Source organism: Staurois parvus, unplaced genomic scaffold (assembly GCF_062004578.1).
Source record: "Staurois parvus isolate SC_StPar_1 unplaced genomic scaffold, SC_StPar_1.0 ptg003178l, whole genome shotgun sequence".
Lineage (NCBI taxonomy): Eukaryota > Metazoa > Chordata > Amphibia > Anura > Ranidae > Staurois > Staurois parvus.
The window spans coordinates 26,707-49,806 of record NW_028320974.1 but is presented as its reverse complement, the minus strand read 5'-3'; the positions used below and the strand labels follow the sequence as shown (position 1 = coordinate 49,806).

The 23,100-nt window shown below is 47.9% G+C and overlaps 1 protein-coding gene across 2 annotated transcripts in view; it reads left to right on the top strand.

Moving 5' to 3' along the window:
- LOC149428507 (uncharacterized) overlaps positions 1–23,100 on the top strand; it is a 71,333-nt gene that overhangs the window by 31,722 nt on the left and 16,511 nt on the right. Inside the window, exon 8 of one of the 2 annotated variants that reach the window (XM_089667325.1) lies at positions 14,521–14,882. The exons of the other annotated variant lie outside the window; for it this stretch is intronic. Within the exon in view, the coding sequence (XP_089523451.1) occupies positions 14,521–14,882 (362 nt within the window). The remainder of the gene's footprint in view (positions 1–14,520; positions 14,883–23,100) is intronic. 2 annotated transcript variants of the gene reach the window in all.

The following is a 23,100-nucleotide window of genomic DNA, read 5'->3' as shown; positions in this document are numbered from 1 at the left end:
CAGGTGAAGGAGGAATATGGAAGGCAGGCTGTGGGTTGGGGCAGGTGAAGGAGGTATATGGAAGGCAGGCTGTGGGTTGGGGCAGGTGAAGGCAGTATACGGAGATCAGGCTGTGAGTTGGGGAAGGTGAAGGAGGTATATGGAAGGCAGGCTGTGGGTTGGGGCAGGTGAAGGAGGTATATGGAAGGCAGGCTGTGGGTTGGGGCAGGTGAAGGAGGTATATGGAAGGCAGGCTGTGGATTGGGGCAGGTGAAGGCAGTATATGGAAGGCAGGCTGTGGGTTGGGGCAGGTGAAGGAGGTATATGGAAGGCAGGCTGTGGGTTGGGGAAGGTGAAGGAGGTATATGGAAGGCAGGCTGTGGGTTGGGGCAGGTGAAGGAGGTATATGGAAGGCAGGCTGTGGGTTGGGGCAGGTGAAGGAGGTATATGGAAGGCAGGCTGTGGATTGGGGCAGGTGAAGGCAGTATATGGAGGGCAGGCTGTGGGTTGGGGCAGGTGAAGGAGGTATTTGGAAGGCAAGCTGTGGATTGGGGCAGGTGAAGGAGGTATATGGAAGGCAGGCTGTGGATTGGGGCAGGTATAGGAGGTGTATGGAAGGCAGGCTGTGGATTGGGGCAGGTGAAGGAGGTATATGGAAGGCAGGCTGTGGGTTGGGGCAGGTGAAGGAGGTATATGGAAGGCAGGCTGTGGGTTGGGGCAGGTGAAGGCAGTATACGGAGATCAGGCTGTGAGTTGGGGCAGGTGAAGGAGGTATATGGAAGGCAGGCTGTGGGTTGGGGCAGGTGAAGGAGGAATATGGAAGGCAGGCTGTGGGTTGGGGCAGGTGAAGGAGGTATATGGAAGGCAGGCTGTGGGTTGGGGCAGGTGAAGGCAGTATACGGAGATCAGGCTGTGAGTTGGGGAAGGTGAAGGAGGTATATGGAAGGCAGGCTGTGGGTTGGGGCAGGTGAAGGAGGTATATGGAAGGCAGGCTGTGGGTTGGGGCAGGTGAAGGAGGTATATGGAAGGCAGGCTGTGGATTGGGGCAGGTGAAGGCAGTATATGGAAGGCAGGCTGTGGGTTGGGGCAGGTGAAGGAGGTATATGGAAGGCAGGCTGTGGGTTGGGGAAGGTGAAGGAGGTATATGGAAGGCAGGCTGTGGGTTGGGGCAGGTGAAGGAGGTATATGGAAGGCAGGCTGTGGGTTGGGGCAGGTGAAGGCAGTATACGGAGATCAGGCTGTGAGTTGGGGCAGGTGAAGGAGGTATATGGAAGGCAGGCTGTGGGTTGGGGCAGGTGAAGGAGGAATATGGAAGGCAGGCTGTGGGTTGGGGCAGGTGAAGGAGGTATATGGAAGGCAGGCTGTGGGTTGGGGCAGGTGAAGGCAGTATACGGAGATCAGGCTGTGAGTTGGGGAAGGTGAAGGAGGTATATGGAAGGCAGGCTGTGGGTTGGGGCAGGTGAAGGAGGTATATGGAAGGCAGGCTGTGGGTTGGGGCAGGTGAAGGAGGTATATGGAAGGCAGGCTGTGGATTGGGGCAGGTGAAGGCAGTATATGGAAGGCAGGCTGTGGGTTGGGGCAGGTGAAGGAGGTATATGGAAGGCAGGCTGTGGGTTGGGGAAGGTGAAGGAGGTATATGGAAGGCAGGCTGTGGGTTGGGGCAGGTGAAGGAGGTATATGGAAGGCAGGCTGTGGGTTGGGGCAGGTGAAGGAGGTATATGGAAGGCAGGCTGTGGATTGGGGCAGGTGAAGGCAGTATATGGAGGGCAGGCTGTGGGTTGGGGCAGGTGAAGGAGGTATTTGGAAGGCAAGCTGTGGATTGGGGCAGGTGAAGGAGGTATATGGAAGGCAGGCTGTGGATTGGGGCAGGTATAGGAGGTGTATGGAAGGCAGGCTGTGGATTGGGGCAGGTGAAGGAGGTATATGGAAGGCAGGCTGTGGGTTGGGGCAGGTGAAGGAGGTATATGGAAGGCAGGCTGTGGGTTGGGGCAGGTGAAGGCAGTATACGGAGATCAGGCTGTGAGTTGGGGCAGGTGAAGGAGGTATATGGAAGGCAGGCTGTGGGTTGGGGCAGGTGAAGGAGGAATATGGAAGGCAGGCTGTGGGTTGGGGCAGGTGAAGGAGGTATATGGAAGGCAGGCTGTGGGTTGGGGCAGGTGAAGGCAGTATACGGAGATCAGGCTGTGAGTTGGGGAAGGTGAAGGAGGTATATGGAAGGCAGGCTGTGGGTTGGGGCAGGTGAAGGAGGTATATGGAAGGCAGGCTGTGGGTTGGGGCAGGTGAAGGAGGTATATGGAAGGCAGGCTGTGGATTGGGGCAGGTGAAGGCAGTATATGGAAGGCAGGCTGTGGGTTGGGGCAGGTGAAGGAGGTATATGGAAGGCAGGCTGTGGGTTGGGGAAGGTGAAGGAGGTATATGGAAGGCAGGCTGTGGGTTGGGGCAGGTGAAGGAGGTATATGGAAGGCAGGCTGTGGGTTGGGGCAGGTGAAGGAGGTATATGGAAGGCAGGCTGTGGATTGGGGCAGGTGAAGGCAGTATATGGAAGGCAGGCTGTGGGTTGGGGCAGGATGAAGAAGGGAGTGTTCTTTCCCATCCTACTATGGTAACACTGAAGAAGGTCGGGGTTAAGTGACATCCTGACTTTAGATGATAAATTGTGGGAACACACCTTAGTTGTCACCTGACTACAGTCTCCTCCTCCCAGGATAAGATGATCCAATTACAATATTCACATGGGATCTATTCTTCTCCTCATAGATCACACAGTATGTCAGGAGTCAGCAGCTGGGATGTCCAGACATATGTAGCTACACAGAGACTGGGACCAGACCATACATACTGTATATACACTATATTGCCCCGAGTATTGGGCCGCCCGCCTTTCCCCACACATGACCTTTAATGGCCCCCCAGTCTTAGTCCGTAGGGTTCAATATTGAGTTGGCCCCGCCTTTCCCCACACATGACCTTTAATGGCCCCCCAGTCTTAGTCCGTAGGGTTCAATATTGAGTTGGCCCGCCCTTTCCCCCACACACATGACCTTTAATGGCCCCCCAGTCTTAGTCCGTAGGGTTCAATATTGAGTTGGCCCCACCCTTTCCACACGCATGACCTTTAATGGCCCCTCAGTCTTAGTCCGTAGGGTTCAATATTGAGTTGGCCCCGCCCTTTCCACACACATGATCTTTAATGACCCCCCAGTCTTAGTCCATAGAGTTCAATATTGAGTTGGCCCCGCCCTTTGCAGCTATAACAGCTTCAACTCTTCTGGGAAGGCCGTCCACAAGGTTTAGGAGGGTGTCTATGGGAAGGTTGGACCATTCTTCCAGAAGCACATTTGTCAGGTCAGGCACTGATGTCGGGGGAGGGGCACTGATGTCGGGGGAGGAGGCCTGGCTCGCAGTCTCCGCTCTAATTCATCCCAAAGGTGTTCTATGGGGTTGAGGTCAGGACTCTGTGCAGGACAGTCAAGTTCCTCCACCCCAAACTGGCTCCTCCATGTCTTTATGGACCTTGCTTTGTGCACTGGTGGGTAGTCATGTTGGAACAGGAAGGGGCCATCCCCAAACTCTTCCCACAAAGTTGGGAGCATTAAATTGTCCAAAATGTCGCCTTAAGAGTTCCCTTCACTGGAACTAGGAGGCCAAGCCCAACCCCTGAAAAACAACCCCACACCAAAATCCCCCCTCCGCCAAACTTTACACTTGGCACAATGCAGTCAGGTAAGTACTGTTCTCCCGGCAACCACCAAACCCAGACACATCCATTGGATTGCCAGACAAAGAAGCGTGATTGGTCCCTCCAGAGAACACGTCTCCTCTGCTCTAGAGTCCAGTGGCGGCGTGCTTTACACCACGGCATCCAACGCTGTGCATTGCACTTGGTGATGGAAGGCTTGGATGCAGCTGCTCGGCCATGGAAACCCATTCCATGAAGCTCTCTACGCACTGTTGTTGGGCTCATCTGAGGGCCACACCAAGTTTGGAGGTCTTTAGCTATTGACTCTGCAGACAGTTGGCGATTTCTGGCGCACTGTGCGCTTCAGCATGCGCTGACCCCGCTCTGTCATTTTACATGGCCTCCTCCTTCTCCTGAGAGCGACCCATTCTTTCACCAATGTTTGTAGAAGCAGTCTGCATGCCTAGGTGTTTGATTTTATAGACCTGTGGCCATGGAGGGGATTGGAACACCTGGAACCAATGATTCGGTGGGCTGGCCCAATACTTTTGGCAATATAGTGTGTATGTATGTATATATGTGTGTGTATGTATGTATATATGTATGTATATATGTGTGTGTATATATATATATAAATGAAACATGCTAGGCAGTGGAAAACTAGGAGAGCAGATAGCAGATGGAATGGGGGGAGACTAGATGAGCGAACTGCACAGAGGAGCAACAGGGAACAAGGCACTGGGTACAGGGCGAGGCCAACAGAGTCTGGCAGTAACATGGCAAAGGGTACAAGTAAGGAGCAGCCAAAACACTGATGGGAGGAGCCATAGCAGAAGTGAACCTTAAGTACCCTCCCAGAAGGTGTGGCCAGGTGGAGACAATTGCTGGAACCTACTGACTGCTGGGAGACACCTGCTGGTGGACATTAAAACTGCAGCTTTTCGCAAAGGTAAGCACAGTGCCTCCAGCAGTGAACCAAGTCATGCCTCTTAGATTGTAAGCTCCCAGGATCAGGGCCCTCCCAACCTTCTTGTATTGAACTGTATCATTACTGTATTGTCTCCCTTTATGTTGTAAAGTGTTGAGCAAACTGTTGGCACCATATATCCTATACAATAATAATAATGACACACCATGGGCAGCGCAATCTCAGGATCTGTTCTATTCCTCATAGTTCACATAGTGTGGACAGGACAGGGCCGGTTCAAGAATTTTGGAAGAGGTGATTGCAGAGGAGATGGGAGAGGAGAGATAATGGAAGTGGTGACGGTAAAGGAGATGGGAGGGGTGATGGGAGAGATGGGAGTGGTGATGGGATGGGAGGAGAGATGGGAGTGGTGATGGGAGAGGAGATAGGATGGGAGAGGAAATGGAGGAGGTGATGGGAGGGGAGATGAGATGGGAAAGGTGATGGTAAGGGAGATGGGATAGGTGATGAGAGGGGATGGGAGGGGAGATGTTAGAGGAGATGGGATGGGAGAGGAAATTGGGGAGGTGATGGGAAGAGAGATGTTAGAAGAGATGGGAAGGGAGATGGGAGAGAAAATGGGAGAGGATATGGTAGCGGAGATGGGAGCAGAGATGTTAGAGGAGATGGGGGAGATGATGGGAGGGGAGATGGGAAAGGTGATGGAAAGAGAGATGAGAGAGTTGATGGGGGAGGGGATGGGAGAGTTGATGGGGAAGGGGATGCGAGAGGTGATGAGAGGGGAGATGGGAGAGGTGATGGGGGAGGTGATAAGAGGGGTGATGGGAGGGAAGATGGGAGAGGTGATGGGGAAGGGGATGCGAGAGGGGAGATGGGAGAGTTGATGGGGGAGGAGATAAGAGGGGTGATAAGAGGGGAGATGGGAGAGGTGATGGGGAAGGGGATGCGAGAGGGGAGATGGGAGAGTTGATGGGGGAGGAGATAAGAGGGGTGATAAGAGGGGAGATGGGAGAGGTGATGGGGGAGGGGATGGGAGAGTTGATGGGGAAGGGGATGCGAGAGGTGATAAGAGGGGAGATGGGAGAGGTGATGGGGGAGGTGATAAGAGGGGTGATGGGAGGGAAGATGGACTGGGTCATTCCTTCCATGGATTTGCATGGAGGTGTTGTGGTGTATTGAGGAAAGCCTATCTATGTCTCCTTTGTCTCTCCACTTCATACTCAACACGTCTTTGTTCCACAAACTCAGCGACTCCCCTGTTTTCAGTTTTGTATTCTCCAGCCTTTGTGGGAAGCCCTTCCTATTAGCTGCTGTGCCGCATGGTAGTGTTTGCTTCTGGTGAAGATTGTGGAAACGTGGCGGCTGGTATAATAGTTGTCGAGGTATAGATGATAACCCTCTTCAGAGTGGGAATGCCAATCCAATAGGTCCAATATAATCTGGGCAGTAAGGGGATGCATCTGTGTTTCTTTCCTTCATACATGCTGAAGGCATATGTGTACCCCGTGGCTCGTTCGCATCAGCTTCTACAACTTCACTCCATTTTGGGCCCTTCTATCAGGGAATTACCTACCTGATGCCCAGCCGGTCAGTGAAGTGGACAAGCGACTCCTCCACACAGATGTTTTTGTCCAGGATATACAGCTGGGAAAATTTTCTTAAGTAGTGGCCGAATTTTATAAAGTTTATTATTTTGGGGAGGGGCACTGGGTGTTATCACTCAAATAAAGGAACCGTATAATCATAAAATACATGTCCAATAACACAGTCAGGTCCATAAATATTGGGACATGGACACAATTCTAACATTTTTGGCTCTATACACCACCACAATGGATTTGAAATGAAATGAACAAGATGTGCTTTAACTGCAGACTGTCAGCTTTAATTTGAGGGTATTTACATCCAAATCAGGTGAACGGTGTAGGAATTACAACAGTTTGCATATGTGCCTCCCACTTGTTAAGGGACCAAAAGTAATGGGACAATTGGCTTCTCAGCTGTTCCATGGCCAGGTGTGTGTTATTCCCTCATTATCCCAATTACAATGAGCAGATAAAAGGTCCAGAGTTCATTTCAAGTGTGCTATTTGCATTTGGAATCTGTTGCTGTCAACTCTCAAGATGAGATCCAAAGAGCTGTCACTATCAGTGAAGCCATCATTAGGCTGAAACAACAAAACAAACCCATCAGAGAGATAGCAAAAACATTAGGCGTGGCCAAAACAACTGTTTGGAACATTCTTAAAAAGAAGGAACGCACCGGTGAGCTCAGCAACACCAAAAGACCCGGAAGACCACGGAAAACAACTGTGGTGGATGAGCGAAGAATTCTTTCCCTGGTGAAGAAAACACCCTTCACAACAGTTGGCCAGATCAAGAACACTCTCCAGGAGGTAGGTGTATGTGTGTCAAAGTCACCAATCAGGAGAAGACTTCACCAGAGTGAATACAGAGGGTTCATCACAAGATGGAAACCATTGGTGAGCCTCAAAAACAGGAAGGCCAGATTAGAGTTTGCCAAACGACATGTAAAAAAGCCTTCACAGTTCTGGAACAACATTCTATGGACAGATGAGACCGACATCAACTTGTACCAGAGTGATGGGAAGAGAAGAGTATGGAGAAGGAACTGCTCATGGTCCTCAGCATACCACCTCATCAGTGATCATGGTGGTGGTAGTGTCATGGCGTGGGCATGTATGGCTGCCAATGGAACTGCTTCTCTTGTATTTATTGATGATGTGACTGCTGACAGAAGCAGCCGGATGAATTGTGAAGTGTTTCGGGAATATTATCGGCTCATATTCAGCCAAATGCTTCACAACTCATTGGACGCTTCACAGTGCAGATGGACAATGACCCAAAGCAGACTGCAAAAGCAACCAAAGAAGTGGAATGTTCTGCAATGGCCAATCACCTGACCTGAATCCGATGGAGCATTTCACTTGCTGAAGACAAAACTGAAGGGGAAATGCCCCAAGAACAAGCAGGAACTGAAGACAGTTGCAGTAGAGGCCTGGCAGAGCATCACCAGGGATGACACCCAGCGTCTGGTGATGTCTATGCGTTCCACACTTCAGGCTGTCATTGACTGCAAAGGATTTGCAACCAAGTATTAAAAAGTGAAAGTTTGATTTATGATTATTATTCTGTCCCATTACTTTTGGTCCCTTAACAAGTGGGAGGCACCTATGCAAACTGTTGTCATTCCTACACCGTTCACCTGATTTGGATGTAAATACCCTCAAATTAAAGCTGACAGTCTTCAGTTATAGCACATCTTGTTCGTTTCATTTCAAATTCATTGTGGTGTATAGAGCCAAAAATGTTACAATTGTGTCAATGCCCCAATATTCATGGACCTGACTGTACATGGCCAAAAATCCTGCCCCCCCCCCCCCCACACACACACACACACACACACACAAACAAACAAAAAGCCAAATCTGACACATTCCACGCAAAATCCCAAAATTGGACTGGACAAAATTATTGGCACCCGCCATGTAATATTTGGTAGCATTCCCCTTGGAAAAAAATAAGTAAAATCAATGGCTTCCTGTAACCATCAATGAGTTTCTTCCACCTCTCTCCTTAAAGTTTGGAGCGCTCTTCTTTTGCCGACTGCGCCGGGTCTCTCAGATTGGAAGGTTCCTTTTTACCAACTGCTGTTCTGAGATCTCTCCACAGGAGCTCTATGGGATTGAGATGTGGACTCATTGCTGGCCAGTTCAGTCCTCTCCAGTACATTCAAGCTGTTCTTGGCATAACTGATGAATAAATGGGCATGTGATGGGTAAGGTGGGTGGACCAGTAGGAGTATAACACTTTTTTTTTGTAAGTCCGATATTAAATGTGAGGCCCAAAAAGATTTTTAGTTCCTCCACTGGTAGCGGTTTCCATTTACACGGATGGGCATAACTTGAATTTGGGTTGTTGGGTTCTACATTGACGGGTATATAGGATGCACTGGTCCACAAATGAACTTAATAAATCTTCTGTGACAAATATATAAAATAAATCAATGGCCTGAACACCTGTCTGTGCAATAATAGTGGGGATATTAGCTGTTCCGGAGTTAGGGGGAAGCCATGCCTGGTTTTCAAGTGCATCTGGTAGAATGGAATGAGCCCTAACCCTTTGTGGCTGATGTGACACCCCACTAGTACCCGTCCTTTCATGCAGAGATACTGCACTACTACTGGTGGTTGCTGCTCCTTGCTAGAACGCCTTTGTTTGTTGGCACACTTTCCTCCTTTGGTTCTGTTACAGACCCACTACTTAACATTGCTTCATATCCTGAATCAGACACGGAGTGTCCCACAGATCTCGTCTGTCATAATGAGGATTTGAAATGCCTCCTCGCTGGTAAATAGTTTTTTAGACATAATGTACGCAGGCTTTGGTGACACACTGCTGTGATGGGGACACTGGGACAGATGTGGCTGCATTGAGGTGCGCTATTGAGGCTGCTCTGATGGGTGCTGATGTGGCTGCTCTGATGGGTGCTGATGTGGCTGCTCTGCTGGGTGCTAATGAGGCTGCTCTGATGGGTGCTAATGAGGCTGCACTGATGGGTGCTAATGAGGCTGCACTGCTGGGTGCTAATGAGGCTGCACTGATGGGTGCTGATGAGGCTGCTCTGATGGGTGCTAATTAGGCTGCACTGTTGGGCGCTGATGAGGCTGCACTGATGGGTGCTGATGAGGCTGCACTGATGGGTGCTAATGAGGCTGCTCTGATGGGTGCTAATGAGGCTGCACTGATGGGTGCTAATGAGGCTGCACTGATGGGTGCTAATGAGGCTGCTCTGATGGGTGCTAATGAGGCTGCACTGATGGGTGCTAATGAGGCTGCACTGATGGGTGCTGATGAGGCTGCTCTGATGGGTGCTGATGAGGCTGCTCTGATGGGTGCTGATGAGGCTGCACTGATGGGTGCTGATGAGGCTGCACTGATGGGTGCTGATGAGGCTGCTCTGATAAGCGCTGATGTGGCTCCTCTGATGGGCGCTGATGTGGCTCCTCTGATGGGCGCTGATCAGGCTGAACTGATGTGGCTACACTGATGTGCATTGATGAGGCAGTACTGATGGGCACTGAGTATCATTGTAAAACATTGTAAAATGTATGACTCGCTGTCCAGCAACATATCCGTCTTCTTCCCTCACACTCGGTCTTTGTGTGAGGGAAGGAGAACTATCAAACCCTGGATGATCTTTTTTGTTTACATTTGTGATCGCTTATTGTTGAACACAGAAATCATGTGGTAAAGGGCTGCTGTGATTGGCCTTTTACCCCGATCTGTGATGCTTTGTGTCTAAGGCACACAGCGATCACAGACACTTCCTGATGTGCACCCCAGGGGGCACGCTGGAAGCGCGTTCCCAGGATGATGTCCCTGGATGTCCTCCCAGATCTAGACGACTGAGCTGAGCCATCGTTTGGCTATATCGCAGTATTGAAGTGGTTAATGGAAAGTGCTTTTTTATGTTAGTTTTTTGCCACCCAGGTATAACTTTTGTTTTTGTTTTATTGTTTCCTAGTGGAATGCATTGACGAGTGCTGTTGTTTAATATGTCCTTAAAGCACTCCTACTTCTCTTCAGCGGTCTTTGTTTCAAGAATTTGATCCCATTTAGTGTCATGTATTATGGAGCACAGCTTAGTAAAGTTAGAAATATTAGTGTACTTCCCCCAAGTATCCTTTTGTAACTTGCAGTAAACGTAATTACTCTGTGATCACTGTTACCTAAATTATTCCTTACTTCCACATCTGCAATCAGCTCTGTGTTGTTTGTAATTAGTAGGTCCAGCAGAGCATTATCTGTAGTTGGGGCTTCCACCATTTGACTAATGAAATTGTCCGGCATTAGATTCCAGAAATGACAAGCCTCAGCCGAGTGAGCCGCACCGCCTGCCCACTCAGTATCACGTTAATTGAAGTCCCTTATGATTATAACATTACCCTGCCACCTCTAACTGTGAAAGGAGATGGGACCCCTCATCCTCTGTAATGTTAAGGGACCTATAGCATACACCTAAAATTAACATTTGTTGGGGCTAAGGCGGGAACAGACAGCATGAGGAAGAGAGCTGTTGGTTTTGGCGGGAACAGACAGCATGAAGAAGAGAGCTGTTGGTTTTGGCGGGAACAGGCAGCATGAGGAAGAGAGCTGTTGGTTTTGGCGGGAACAGGCAGCATGAGGAAGAGAGCTGTTAGTTTTGGCGGGAACAGACAGCATGAGGAAGAGAGCTGTTGGTTTTGGCGGGAACAGGCAGCATGAGGAAGAGAGCTGTTGGTTTTGGCGGGAACAGACAGCATGAAGAAGAGAGCTATTGGTTTTGGCAGGAAGAGAGCTGTTGGTTTTGGCGGGAACAGACAGCATGAGTGTAATGTACATGTGACATGATGTAACGTACAGGTGACATAAATGTACAGATTTGAGTAGATAAGTTGTGATCAGTAGCAATATGTAATCCTAACTGTAGGGACATTCCATTGTCATTAAAGATGTATATTCAGTCAGAGGTACTTAGACACAGAGGCATCAATTAGCGTCTGAAAATCCCAGCTTCCTGGATGTGACACCTTTGCGTTTATAAGGTTGTCACGTTCTGGGAAAACCTGTTTGGAGGAAATGACTGCAGACGAGTTGTCTGCCTGACATTGGAAGCTCTAAAAGGAATATCCATACATCAAAGAAGTATGTTTCATCCCTCATAAAAGATAAAATATTAGTTGCAGAAAGATGAACATACTCCCTTCTGTTAGGGCACTCTGTGTGCCACACTGACACCTAAAAATCATATTTGTGGATTAGGTAGAAGGCCAGGAAAATGCAGGAAATGGTTAGGTGGCGCTGGATGGCGACAGTCGAAAAGTGTTTGGTATTGTCGTGATCGGGCCGATGTGCTGGTGTCGGAAATCCAATCCCCGACTTGGTGTTTCAAGCCGGTCTTAGTCCGATTGAACTTGGGCAGGTCAGCACCCAGAACATCATGTGGGCAGGTAGAGGAACACCCCCCAGGGTCAATTAGCCAAGGACTAATGTCCCGCCTACATCCATATCCCCATAAATGGGGTGAACGGGCATTGGGACATTTGTGATTCGTATGGAGCTGGTTGATCGACCAACGGATTGCTGACTTTTCTGACTTGCTGCAGTCGCAGGATAGATCTTGGTAAAGTTTTACTTCTGTTTTTTATTTCCTTTTATTTTATAATGAATAGTCATTTGTGTGTCTTCTTGTATTTTTTGTATTTCTGTAACTTTTTATATTTTGTACATATTTTATGCTCCACCCACTTTCGGGAAATTAAATCTTAAAATTAATTAGTGACTTCTGTGTATTTAAGCTCGGGCTCATATCTCCGGAGAGATTAGATTGGAGAGATTAGATTGTATTGTATTTTAGTGCCTTTAAACGCTCGGTCAAGCTCATTGCCAATCTGTATGCAATTGCACTGTGTGTGGGCAGATTGTGTGCAGATTGTAAAAGGTAACAGATCGGCCAGACGGAGATCTGTGTGTGTGGGGTGTCCCAGCAGACTGTTCTGCGGATAAACTGTTGAGTGGTGGTAGGCTACCTTTTGTGGTGTGTCTGGTGTGGGGGTGTGTGGACAGTGTAAGAGTGCTTAACACCGGGGTTCAAGCTGTAGGATAGCTGGAGGGCCCTAGAAGGGTGTAATTGCTGAGCTGGTCCTCATCTCTTATCAGTGCACCAGATTGTATGTAAGATTTGTATCTGCCAGTGTGTGGTCGACCAGCTAGATTGGAGTGGAGTCTCCATCCGGTGGTGGCCAGAGGTAGTGCGGGCTGTGGAAGGATATCACGGCTAATCTTATATACGGTTTTAAATATTCAAAGTTAAGTCCCCTTTATTCCCTCTTACCCCAAGTCACGGCCGCACGTGCACGCCTCGGTTAGCTAGTCGCTGTGGGCGTGGCGTGTGGGTGACCCGTGACAATGAGGAAGAGAGCTGTTGGTTTTGGCAGGAAGAGAGCTGTTGGTTTTGGCGGGAACAGGCAGCATGAGGAAGAGAGCTGTTGGTTTTGTCGGGAACGGGCAGCATGAGGAAGAGAGCTGTTGGTTTTGTCGGGAACAGACCGCATGAGGAAGAGAGCTGTTGGTTTTGGCAGGAACAGACAACATGAGGAAGAGAGCTGTTGGTTTTGGCGGGAACAGACAACATGAGGAAGAGAGCTGTTGGTTTTGGCAGGAACAGACAGCATGAAGAAGAGAGCTGTTGGTTTTGGCGGGAACAGACAGCATGAAGAAGAGAGCTGTTGGTTTTGGCGGGAACAGACAGCATGAAGAAGAGAGCTGTTGGTTTTGGCGGGAACAGACCGCATGACGATGAGAGCTGTTGGTTTTGGTGGGAACAGGCAGCATGAAGAAGAGAGCTGTTGGTTTTGGCGGGAACAGACAGTATGAAGAAGAGAGCTGTTGGTTTTGGCGGGAACAGGCAGCATGAGGAAGAGAGCTGTTGGTTTTGGCGGGAACAGGCAGTATGAGGAAGAGAGCTGTTGGTTTTGGCGGGAACAGACCGCATGAGGAAGAGAGCTGTTGGTTTTGGCGGGAACAGACAGCATGAAGAAGAGAGCTGATGGTTTTGGTGGGAACAGACAGCATGAAGAAGAGAGCTGTTGGTTTTGGCGGGAACAGACAGCATGAAGAAGAGAGCTGTTGGTTTTGGCGGGAACAGACCACATGAGGAAGAGAGCTGTTGGTTTTGGCGGGAACAGACAGCATGAGGAAGAGAGCTGTTGGTTTTGGCGGGAACAGACAGCATGAGGAAGAGAGCTGTTGGTTTTGTCGGGAACAGACAGCATGAGGAAGAGAGCTGTTGGTTTTGGCGGGAACAGGCAGCATGAGGAAGAGAGCTGTTGGTTTTGGCGGGAACAGACAGCATGAGGAAGAGAGCTGTTGGTTTTGGCGGGAACAGACAGCATGAGGAAGAGAGCTGTTGGTTTTGGCGGGAACAGGCAGCATGAGGAAGAGAGTTGTTGGTTTTGGCGGGAACAGACAGCATGAGGAAGAGAGCTGTTGGTTTTGGCGGGAACATGCAGCATGAGGAAGAGAGCTGTTGGTTTTGGCGGGAACAGGTAGCATGAAGAAGAGAGCTGTTGGTTTTGGCGGGAACATGCAGCATGAGGAAGAGAGCTGTTGGTTTTGGCGGGAACAGGTAGCATGAAGAAGAGAGCTGTTGGTTTTGGCGGGAACAGGCAGCATGAGGAAGAGAGCTGTTGGTTTTGGCGGGAACAGACAGCATGAAGAAGAGAGCTGTTGGTTTTGGCGGGAACAGACAGCATGAGGAAGAGAGCTGTTGGTTTTGGTGGGAACAGACAGCATGAAGAAGAGAGCTGTTGGTTTTGGCGGGAACAGGCAGCATGAGGAAGAGAGCTGTTGGTTTTGGTGGGAACAGACAGCATGAAGAAGAGAGCTGTTGGTTTTGGCGGGAACAGGCAGCATGAGGAAGAGAGCTGTTGGTTTTGGTGGGAACATGCAGTATGAGGAAGAGAGCTGTTGGTTTTGGCAGGAACAGGCAGCATGAGGAAGAGAGCTGTTGGTTTTGGCGGGAACATGCAGTATGAGGAAGAGAGCTGTTGGTTTTGGCGGGAACAGGCAGCATGAGGAAGAGAGCTGTTGGTTTTGGCGGGAACAGGCAGCATGAAGAAGAGAGCTGTTGGTTTTGGCGGGAACAGGCAGCATGAAGAAGAGAGCTGTTGGTTTTGGCGGGAACAGGCAGCATGAGGAAGAGATCTGTTGGTTTTGGCGGGAACAGGTAGCATGAAGAAGTGTCGTAAAATGTTCAGTGTAGTATTGCGTTTTGGAGTATAGAATGGAGTACTAGTAGACTTAAGCTGCTATTGGTCATTGTATTTGTAATTCATTTCTTTCCTAATATTTCTCTTTTGATTTCTTTATAGTTAGAAATACTTAAACAAAAGTTGTTGGAAAAGAATAGGTTCCCTTGGGTGGAGGGGGGCTGCTTTCCTAGTAACCCCAGGCGAGATCCCAATAATCCCGATCACATGGTGGACATAGACACACATAGGATTGGTCACACAGACTGGTGCTCCTGCGGGAACTGTATCCCATTATCCACAGGACCAGAGTCCATCTGCTGCATGGAGATCCGTGAAATCCGGCCTCATCTGGAGGGAATTTCCTGCATAACCCAACATCCATATTTTCCGTACTTATGTGAAAATAAAGACTTTGCCCAAATTCACCAGAACATGATGTACGGCCTACGCACCAAAATCCCAAAGGAAAAAGACAAGAAAAGGTGGGTCAGGCTGCGTTCTAGTAATTTCTGTAAGTGGTGTGTATATATATACTGTCTGTCTGTATATATATACTGTCTGTATACTGTACGTGTTTGTATATACTGTAGATGTGTGTCATTGTATATAGCATTGTGATGGCAGCCTCCAGCTCAGTACACCATCACACTTTCCCAGTCATATAGTACAGGGCACAGGATCAAATCATTACAACTGGGTTATATACTGCCACCGTCAGGTGATTGGACACTAGCAATAAAGAAGTTGCAGGGACATCCCCCTGTTTAACCCCTCCCACTCCCAGCTGCAGGTGCATCCCCCTATATAACTCTTCCCACTCTCAGCTGCAGGAACATTCCCCTACTGTATATAACCCCTCCCACTCTCAGCTGCAGGGACATTCCCCTACTGTATATACCCCTCCCACTCTCAGCTGCAGGGACATTCCCCTATTGTATATAACCCCTCCCACTCTCAGCTGCAGGAACATTCCCCTATTGTATATAACCCCTCCCACTCTCAGCTGCAGGGACATTCCCCTACTGTATATACCCCTCCCATTACCAGCTGCAGGGACATTCTCCTACTATATATACCCCTCCCACTCCCAGATAGCCTCAGTTTTTGCTGGTGTCTTTAGGCAATGGATTGCTTTTCTCTATTGAGGGAAATTTATTCTCTTCAATGGAGGTTTCTCTCTCTCTGGATGATGATATTCCTAGATGATTCTTCTATTGATCTACTGCATCAAAGCCACTTTGGCTACTCATGCTGCTTCTAAATCACTTGACACCTTGACAGAGTCTTGAGGGACCATACATGGACCCCACCAGCTAGAAGATGCCTGTAATGTTGCTTCATTCTCTTCATCCTGCTGTGGGCACTTCCATTGGCATGCGTCTCCCTGTCTGTGGCTGAACTATGACATGGCAACATCTCCTGGTTCTCTGTCTGCTGGGGCACATTATAATGGCTATGGTCACTACCTGGGTCACTAACCCTACAAGAGCTTGACACCGAGAAATGTCAAAGGAACAGGGAGGCAAATGTTCTCGAATGAACACATTTAGGACAGTGTGGTTTTCATTTGGGAAAGTTTAGTTACTGCAGAATTTAAAGTTAAAAGCAAACTAAATTTTAAAGTACTTTCAAAGGACATTTGTCCCGTCATCAAATGTAAAGTGAGTTTTTGTACAATTGTTTGTACGAATGTTCATTAAAAATCTTGTGTATGGCCACCGTAAGCACAAGTATAAAGGGTCAGAAGAACTTGCTTGTTCAGGCTCAGCTTTTAGTTCCTAGTCCAAGTCCCCTCTCCTCTTCTACACTCTGACCCCCTACCTTCCTCTGGCCACAATGTCACAATTCATGGGAAACATTTCTGGCCTTATAGAGGCAATATACAGCAGCAGTCACAACCATGCCCCATTAACCTCCCCTACTGAATCAGTCTTTGATTTGGCCCCTGAATTAAACATGTTGCCTGAAGAGGAAGTGGCAATTGAGAATGTTCCCTCAACGTCTGAGGAATCGGAAAAAGATGATAGTTCTGTAACAGATTTAATTCAAGCTAAAGGACACCATAGTTGTCTTCATTGACACTGCACTTTTTTTTCTTTGGAGCAGCTTGAATTTGCTGTTATGGGGGTCCCTTAATCAACTTACAGTCAGGTCCATAAATATTGGGACATGGACACAATTGTAACATTCTTGGCTCTATACACCACAATGGATTTGAAATGAAAGAACAAGATGTGCTTCAACTGCAGACTGTCAGCTTTAATTTGAGGGTATTTACATCCAAATCAGGTGAACGGTGTAGGAATTACAACAGTTTGCATAGGTGCCTGCCACTTGTTAAGGGACCAAAAGTAATAGGACAATTGGCTTCTCAGCTGTTCCATGGCCAGGTGTGTGTTATTCCCTCATTATCCCAATTACAATGAGCAGATAAAAGGTCCAGAGTTCATTCCAAGTGTGCTATTTGCATTTGGAATCTGTTGCTTTCAATTCTCAAGATGAGACCCAAAGAGCTGTCACTATCAGTGAAGCCATCATTAGGCTGAAAAAACAAAACAAACCCATCAGAGAGATAGCAAAAACATGAGGCGTGGCCAAAACAACTGTTTGGAACATTCTTAAAAAGAAGGAACGCACCGGTGAGCTCAGCAACACCAAAAGACCCGGAAGACCACGGAACACAACTGTGGTGGATGAGCGAAGAATTCTTTCCCTGGTGAAGAAAACACCCTTCACAACAGTTGGCCAGATCAAGAGCACTCTCCAGGAGGTAGGTGTATGTGTGTCAAAGTCACCAATCAAGAGAAGACTTCACCAGAGTGAATACAGAGGGTTCACCACAAGATGGAAACCATTGGTGAGCCTCAAACACAGGAAGGCCAGATTAGAGTTTGCCAAACGACATGTAAAAAAGCCTTCACAGTTCTGGAACAACATCCTATGGACAGATGAGACCGACATCAACTTGTACCAGAGTGATGGGAAGAGAAGAGGATGGAGAAGGAACTGCTCATGGTCCTCAGCATACCACCTCATCAGTGATCATGGTGGTGGTAGTGTCATGGCGTGGGCATGTATGGCTGCCAATGGAACTGCTTCTCTTGTATTTATTGATGATGTGACTGCTGACAGAAGCAGCCGGATGAATTGTGAAGTGTTTCGGGAATATTATCGGCTCATATTCAGCCAAATGCTTCACAACTCATTGGGCGCTTCACAGTGCAGATGGACAATGACCCAAAGCAGACTGCAAAAGCAACCAAAGAGTTTTTGAAGGGAAAGAAGTGGAATGTTATTCACTCTGGTGAAGTCTTCTCTTGATTGGTGACTTTGACACACATACACCTACCTCCTGGAGAGTGTTCTTGATCTGGCCAACTGTTGTGAAGGGTGTTTTCTTCACCAGGGAAAGAATTCTTCGCTCATCCACCACAGTTGTTTTCCGTGGTCTTCCGGGTCTTTTGGTGTTGCTGAGCTCACCGGTGCGTTCCTTCTTTTTAAGAATGTTCCAAACAGTTGTTTTGGCCACGCCAAATGTTTTTGCTATCTCTCTGATGGGTTTGTTTTGTTTTTTCAGCCTAATGATGGCTTCACTGATAGTGACAGTTCTTTGGATCTCATCTTGAGAGTTGACAGCAACAGATTCCAAATGCAAATAGCACACTTGAAATGAACTCTGGACCTTTTATCTGCTCATTGTAATTGGGATAATGAGGGAATAACACACACCTGGCCATGGAACAGCTGAGAAGCCAATTGTCCTATTACTTTTGGTCCCTTAACAAGTGGGAGGCACATATGCAAACTGTTGTAATTCCTACACCGTTCACCTGATTTGGATGTAAATACCCTCAAATTAAAGCTGACAGTCTGCAGTTAAAGCACATCTTGTTCGCTTCTTTTCAAATCCATTGTGGTGATGTATAGAGCCGAAAATGTTAGAATTGTGTCCATGTCCCAATATTTATGGACCTGACTGTATACTCCTCTGAAACATTTTCCTCAATATCATCCCATGTTCAAATACCCCCTAGATAAAAAGTTAGAAACCCTCCTTAAAGCTCTGTTTTCCTTGGCAGGCCCTGCTGTGCAGTGTATCTATGGCAGTCTGTCAGACCATTGCTGTGTGGACTTTGAGCATGGCTCAGAATCCTAGTTGCAGCATTACAGATGCCTCTGTCCACAGTCAGTTTGACATTTTACCTATCACCTTTATCTACTGCTTGAATTACTCGGCAGACGCACTTCATCAGATCTCCAGAATGAGTCTTCTCTTCATCCACATACATAGTATTCTCTGGCCTGACTGCCGGGAAGCTGAACTCCCATGAAAGAAAGGCCTTGAGCCCTTTGAGTGTGAATGCCTGTGTGGTCCCTCCTTGGATAAGTACATCGAAGAAATCACATAAGGTGAGCATACAGCGGATATATAAAGTCTTCACACCCCTGTTAAAATGTCAGGTTTCTGCGATGTAAAAAAATGAGACAAAAATAATTTCAGAACTTTTCCCTCCTTTAATGTGACCTATAAACTGTACAACTCAGCTGAACAACAAACTGAAGTCTTTTAGGTGGGGAAGTAAACATAAAAAACTAAAATAATGCAGTTGCATAAGTGTGCACACCCTTACACTAATCCTTTGTTGAAGCCCCTTTTGATGTGATTCCGGCACTCAGTCTTTGTGGGGAGGAGTCTATCAGCATGGCACATCCTGACTTGGCAATATTTGCCTTCTCTTCCAAATCTGTCAGATTGCGAGGGCATCTCTTGTGCACAGCCCTCTTCAGATCCCCCCACAGATTTTCCACTGGATTCAGGTCTGGGCTCTGGCTGGGCCATTCCAGAACTTTATTCTTCTCGTGAAGCCATTCCTTTGTTGATTTGGATGTATGCTTCGGGTCGTTGTCATACTGAAACATGAAGTTCCTCTTCATGTTCTGCTTTCTAGCTGAAGCCTGAAGGTTTTGTGCCAATACTGACTGGCATTTGTAACTGTTCATAATTCCCTCTACCTTGACTAAGGCCCCAGTTCCAGCTGAAGCTCATTCTGTAGGGGTCCCTCAAGGTTCTGTCCTTGGACCCCTTCTCTTCTCCATCTACACCTCCTCCCTTGGTCACTTGATAAACTCCCATGGCTTTAAGTACCATCTCTATGCTGGTGACACACAAATCTATCTTTCTACCCCTCACCTCACCCCTTCAGTCTCCTCCTCACCTCACCCCTTCAGTCTCCTCCTCACCTCACCCCTTCAGTCTCCTCCTCACCTCACCCCTTCAGTCTCCTCTCACATTACTAACCTACTAAGTGACATATCAGCATGTATGTCACTCCACTTCCTCAAATTAAATCTTTCCAAAACAGAGCTCATACTATTCCCTCCAGCCCCTGCCCCCTCCCCTGACCTCTCCATCAAGATCAATAATACAACCATCCATTAGTCCCACACCTCATGCCAGGGTACTAGATGTAATCCTAGACTCCCATCTGTCTTTTCCAGCCCCAGATCCAATCACTTTCCAAATTGTAACTCCATCATTGGCCGACCTAATCGCAGGCTATCCCCTCTTTAGTCTGTCATGAATGCTGCTGCCAGACTCATCCACCTTACTAGCCGTTCCATATCTGCCATCCCTCTCTGCCAATCCCTTCACTGGCTTCCCATTGCCCAACAAATAAAATTCAAAACATTAACAAGAACATATAAAGCCATTTATAACTCTGCCCCAAATTACATCACCGTTCTTGTCTCAAAATATCACCCAAACCGCTCCTCGCATGACCTCCTGCTCTCTAGCTCCTTTGTCTCCTCCTCCCATGCTCATCCCCAGGACTTCTCCAGAACCTCTCCCATCCTCTGGAACTCTACTCCAATCTATCCGACTATCGCCTACTCTGCCCACTTTTAAGCAATCTCTGAAAACCTATCTCTGCAGGGAAGCCTATCCTGCCGTCATTTAATAACTGAATCTTCTATTCTTCCTACCAGTCCATCCCCCACAGTTATTACCTTTTGTACCACCAGCCCCTCCCTCTTAGATTGTAAGATCCAAGGATCAGGCCCTCCTAACCCTCTTGTATTGAACTGTATCATTGCTGTATTGGCTCCCTTTATATTGTACAGCGCTGAGCAATCTGTTGGCGCTATATAAATTCTGTATATTAATAGTAATAATAATAATATTCATAGTTCAGCCAGTAGCTTGCACATTCCCACATTCCCACCACATCAATGCTATTTATATTTTGCAGTGAGCAGTCAGCTTTTCCATTTGTTAACCTTTCCTTTGGTGCTTGTGCTGGTTTTGACTCTGCTCAATGCTCAGGGGATTCGTGTTGTAGGGTACCTGCATAATCTTCTCTTGCAGGACGAGTCCCCCCTGTCCATGTTGGCCAACATACAACAGACAGTGCAGACTCTGCAAAGCTTTGCTTAGATCCTTAATTTGAGGAAGCCGGACCTATCCACAGATTGTAGTACCCGGGCCTAATGCTAGACACAAACCTATCCAGGATCTTCCTTCCTCAAGACAAACTTCTGTCCCTTTATTCTCATGGCTGGGCCTAGAGGAGGCCCTCGATTCATGTTTGCATGAGGGTCTTGGGTCTCATACTTGCCTTCTTTGAGGCTATGCCATATGCCCAATTTTACTTCATAACGTTGCAATTCGACATTCTGGCAGCATGAGCTACCTATGCACCTGATCCCCAAGGCCAGACTCTCCCTAGCACAGTGCATTTCCAACCCAGTTTTGTAGTTAGGAAAGCCCTCTCCTCCACTGTCATGGAAGGTTCTCATGACCAGAGCCAGCCAGTCTGGCTAAAAGAAGCCTGCCTTCCCATCAACATTCTAAGACTCCTGGCGATTCAATTGTCCATTCAATGCTGGTCTCCTCTATTGCAAGGACACCTGATTCCAGTCAACTAGTACCACGCCCATTGGCTACATCAGTCATCAAAGACGTATCAAAAATCGCACTGCTCAAAGGGGAGTGGACTTGATCCCTTTCACATTCCAACCTTGTTTGCCATCTACATCCCTTGCATGGAATATTGGCAGGCAAGCTTTCTCGGTTGTCAGCACTTGGACTTAGGGGAAAGGACTCTAGCCCTTTGCCATAGGTTTAGGACAACAGTTTTGGCTCTGCTGGCATTCTGATTCAGCAGAAAAGTGGACAAGTTTGTTGCCAGGTCCATTGACCCTCAGATAATCACAGTGTGTGCTTTGGTGCCCCTCCAGATTCCCATCACCTACTAAGCAGGCTGAAGATGAAGGGAATGCCGGTGTTCCTCATCACACCGAACTGGCACAGGAGGATGTGGTACCCAGACATACTCAGACTCCTGGCAGATGCTTCATGGGCCCCCCAGGATTGTTTGGACATTCTGTCCCAAGAGCCAGTGTTCCATCCTGCTTCTCGAGCATATCAATTAAAGTCACAGTCAAGAGGAACAGGGCCTTTCAGATTCATCCCTACTCTCTTGAGGACTAGGAAGTCAATTCCTTACAAAGTCTACCATAGCGCATGGATGCCTGCGTTGTTTTCATTTTAGGAAGTACTCTGTGCGATGTATTCTGTCCTTGGCCTTTCTCTCCCTAGTTAATGCCTTAACCCCCTGTGCAATCTACTTTTGTCCCCGTGGACCTCAATCTGGTTCTCTTGGCACTGGAGAAGCCTCCATTTGAACCTATGAGGAATATTCTCTAGTGTGACCTTACTCGTATAGTGACCTTTCCTGTAAGGAGCCTTTTTTACTGTTACACAAGGACAAGGTTGTCTTAAAGCAAAGTTCAACCCAAAAGTGGAAGATCCGTTTATCTGCCTCCCCCCCCCCCCCTTTGCTGCCACATTTGTCTCCTTTTGGGGGGAGAGGGTACCTGATTTTGACAGGTACCCACTTCAACTTCTGGCTCAGTTCACTGCGGCAAACTGAGCCGGAAGTTTGACCCCACTCAGCCCTCTGGGACATTTCACAGGTCCCAGAGGACTGCGGCCCATCTACAAAGAGCAGCATTATTCACGCATGCACAGTAGGAAACCAGCTGTGAAGCCACAAGGCTTCACTGCCGTGCTCCTTTGCTCAAGATGGCGGCACCCAACAGCCAATTGAAGAATTGGATCGGAGTGAGTACACCGCTGGATCCCTGGACAGGTAAGTGCCCTAATATTAAAAGTCAGAAGCTACAGTATTTGTAGCTGCTGACTGTTCATTTTTGGGAGGGGGTGGGGGCTGGAACTCCTCTTTAAGGCCAAAAGCCTCTCTTCTTCCTAGGGGCAGCCTCTGCCTTCCACCTTAACCATGATATTGTCATTCCTTGTGTCCTATATGTTCTTTTCCAACATCTATTTCTCCACTGTCTTGATGTGGTGTGCGCTTTTAGTTTACCTCTCAGTTGGCCTTTTTTAGACAGATTCCCTTTGTGCTTCCTAAAAGTTCCTGTAGAGGTCTCCCTGCTTCCCAGTCCACCACTGCTGCGTGGATAAGACATGTTATTAGAGCCTATATTCTGAATGATATGGTCCCTCCCTTACCTGTTAGGCCACATTATCAGATCTTAGTTCTTTATGAGCTTTTCGGCATCAGGCATCTGTATCAAAGATCTGCAAGGCTGCCACCTGGTCTTTTCTTCTTACGTTTTGTTAGATTCTACCATACGAATATCCTGACCTCCTGTGATCCCCGTTTGTGGTGTAAGTGG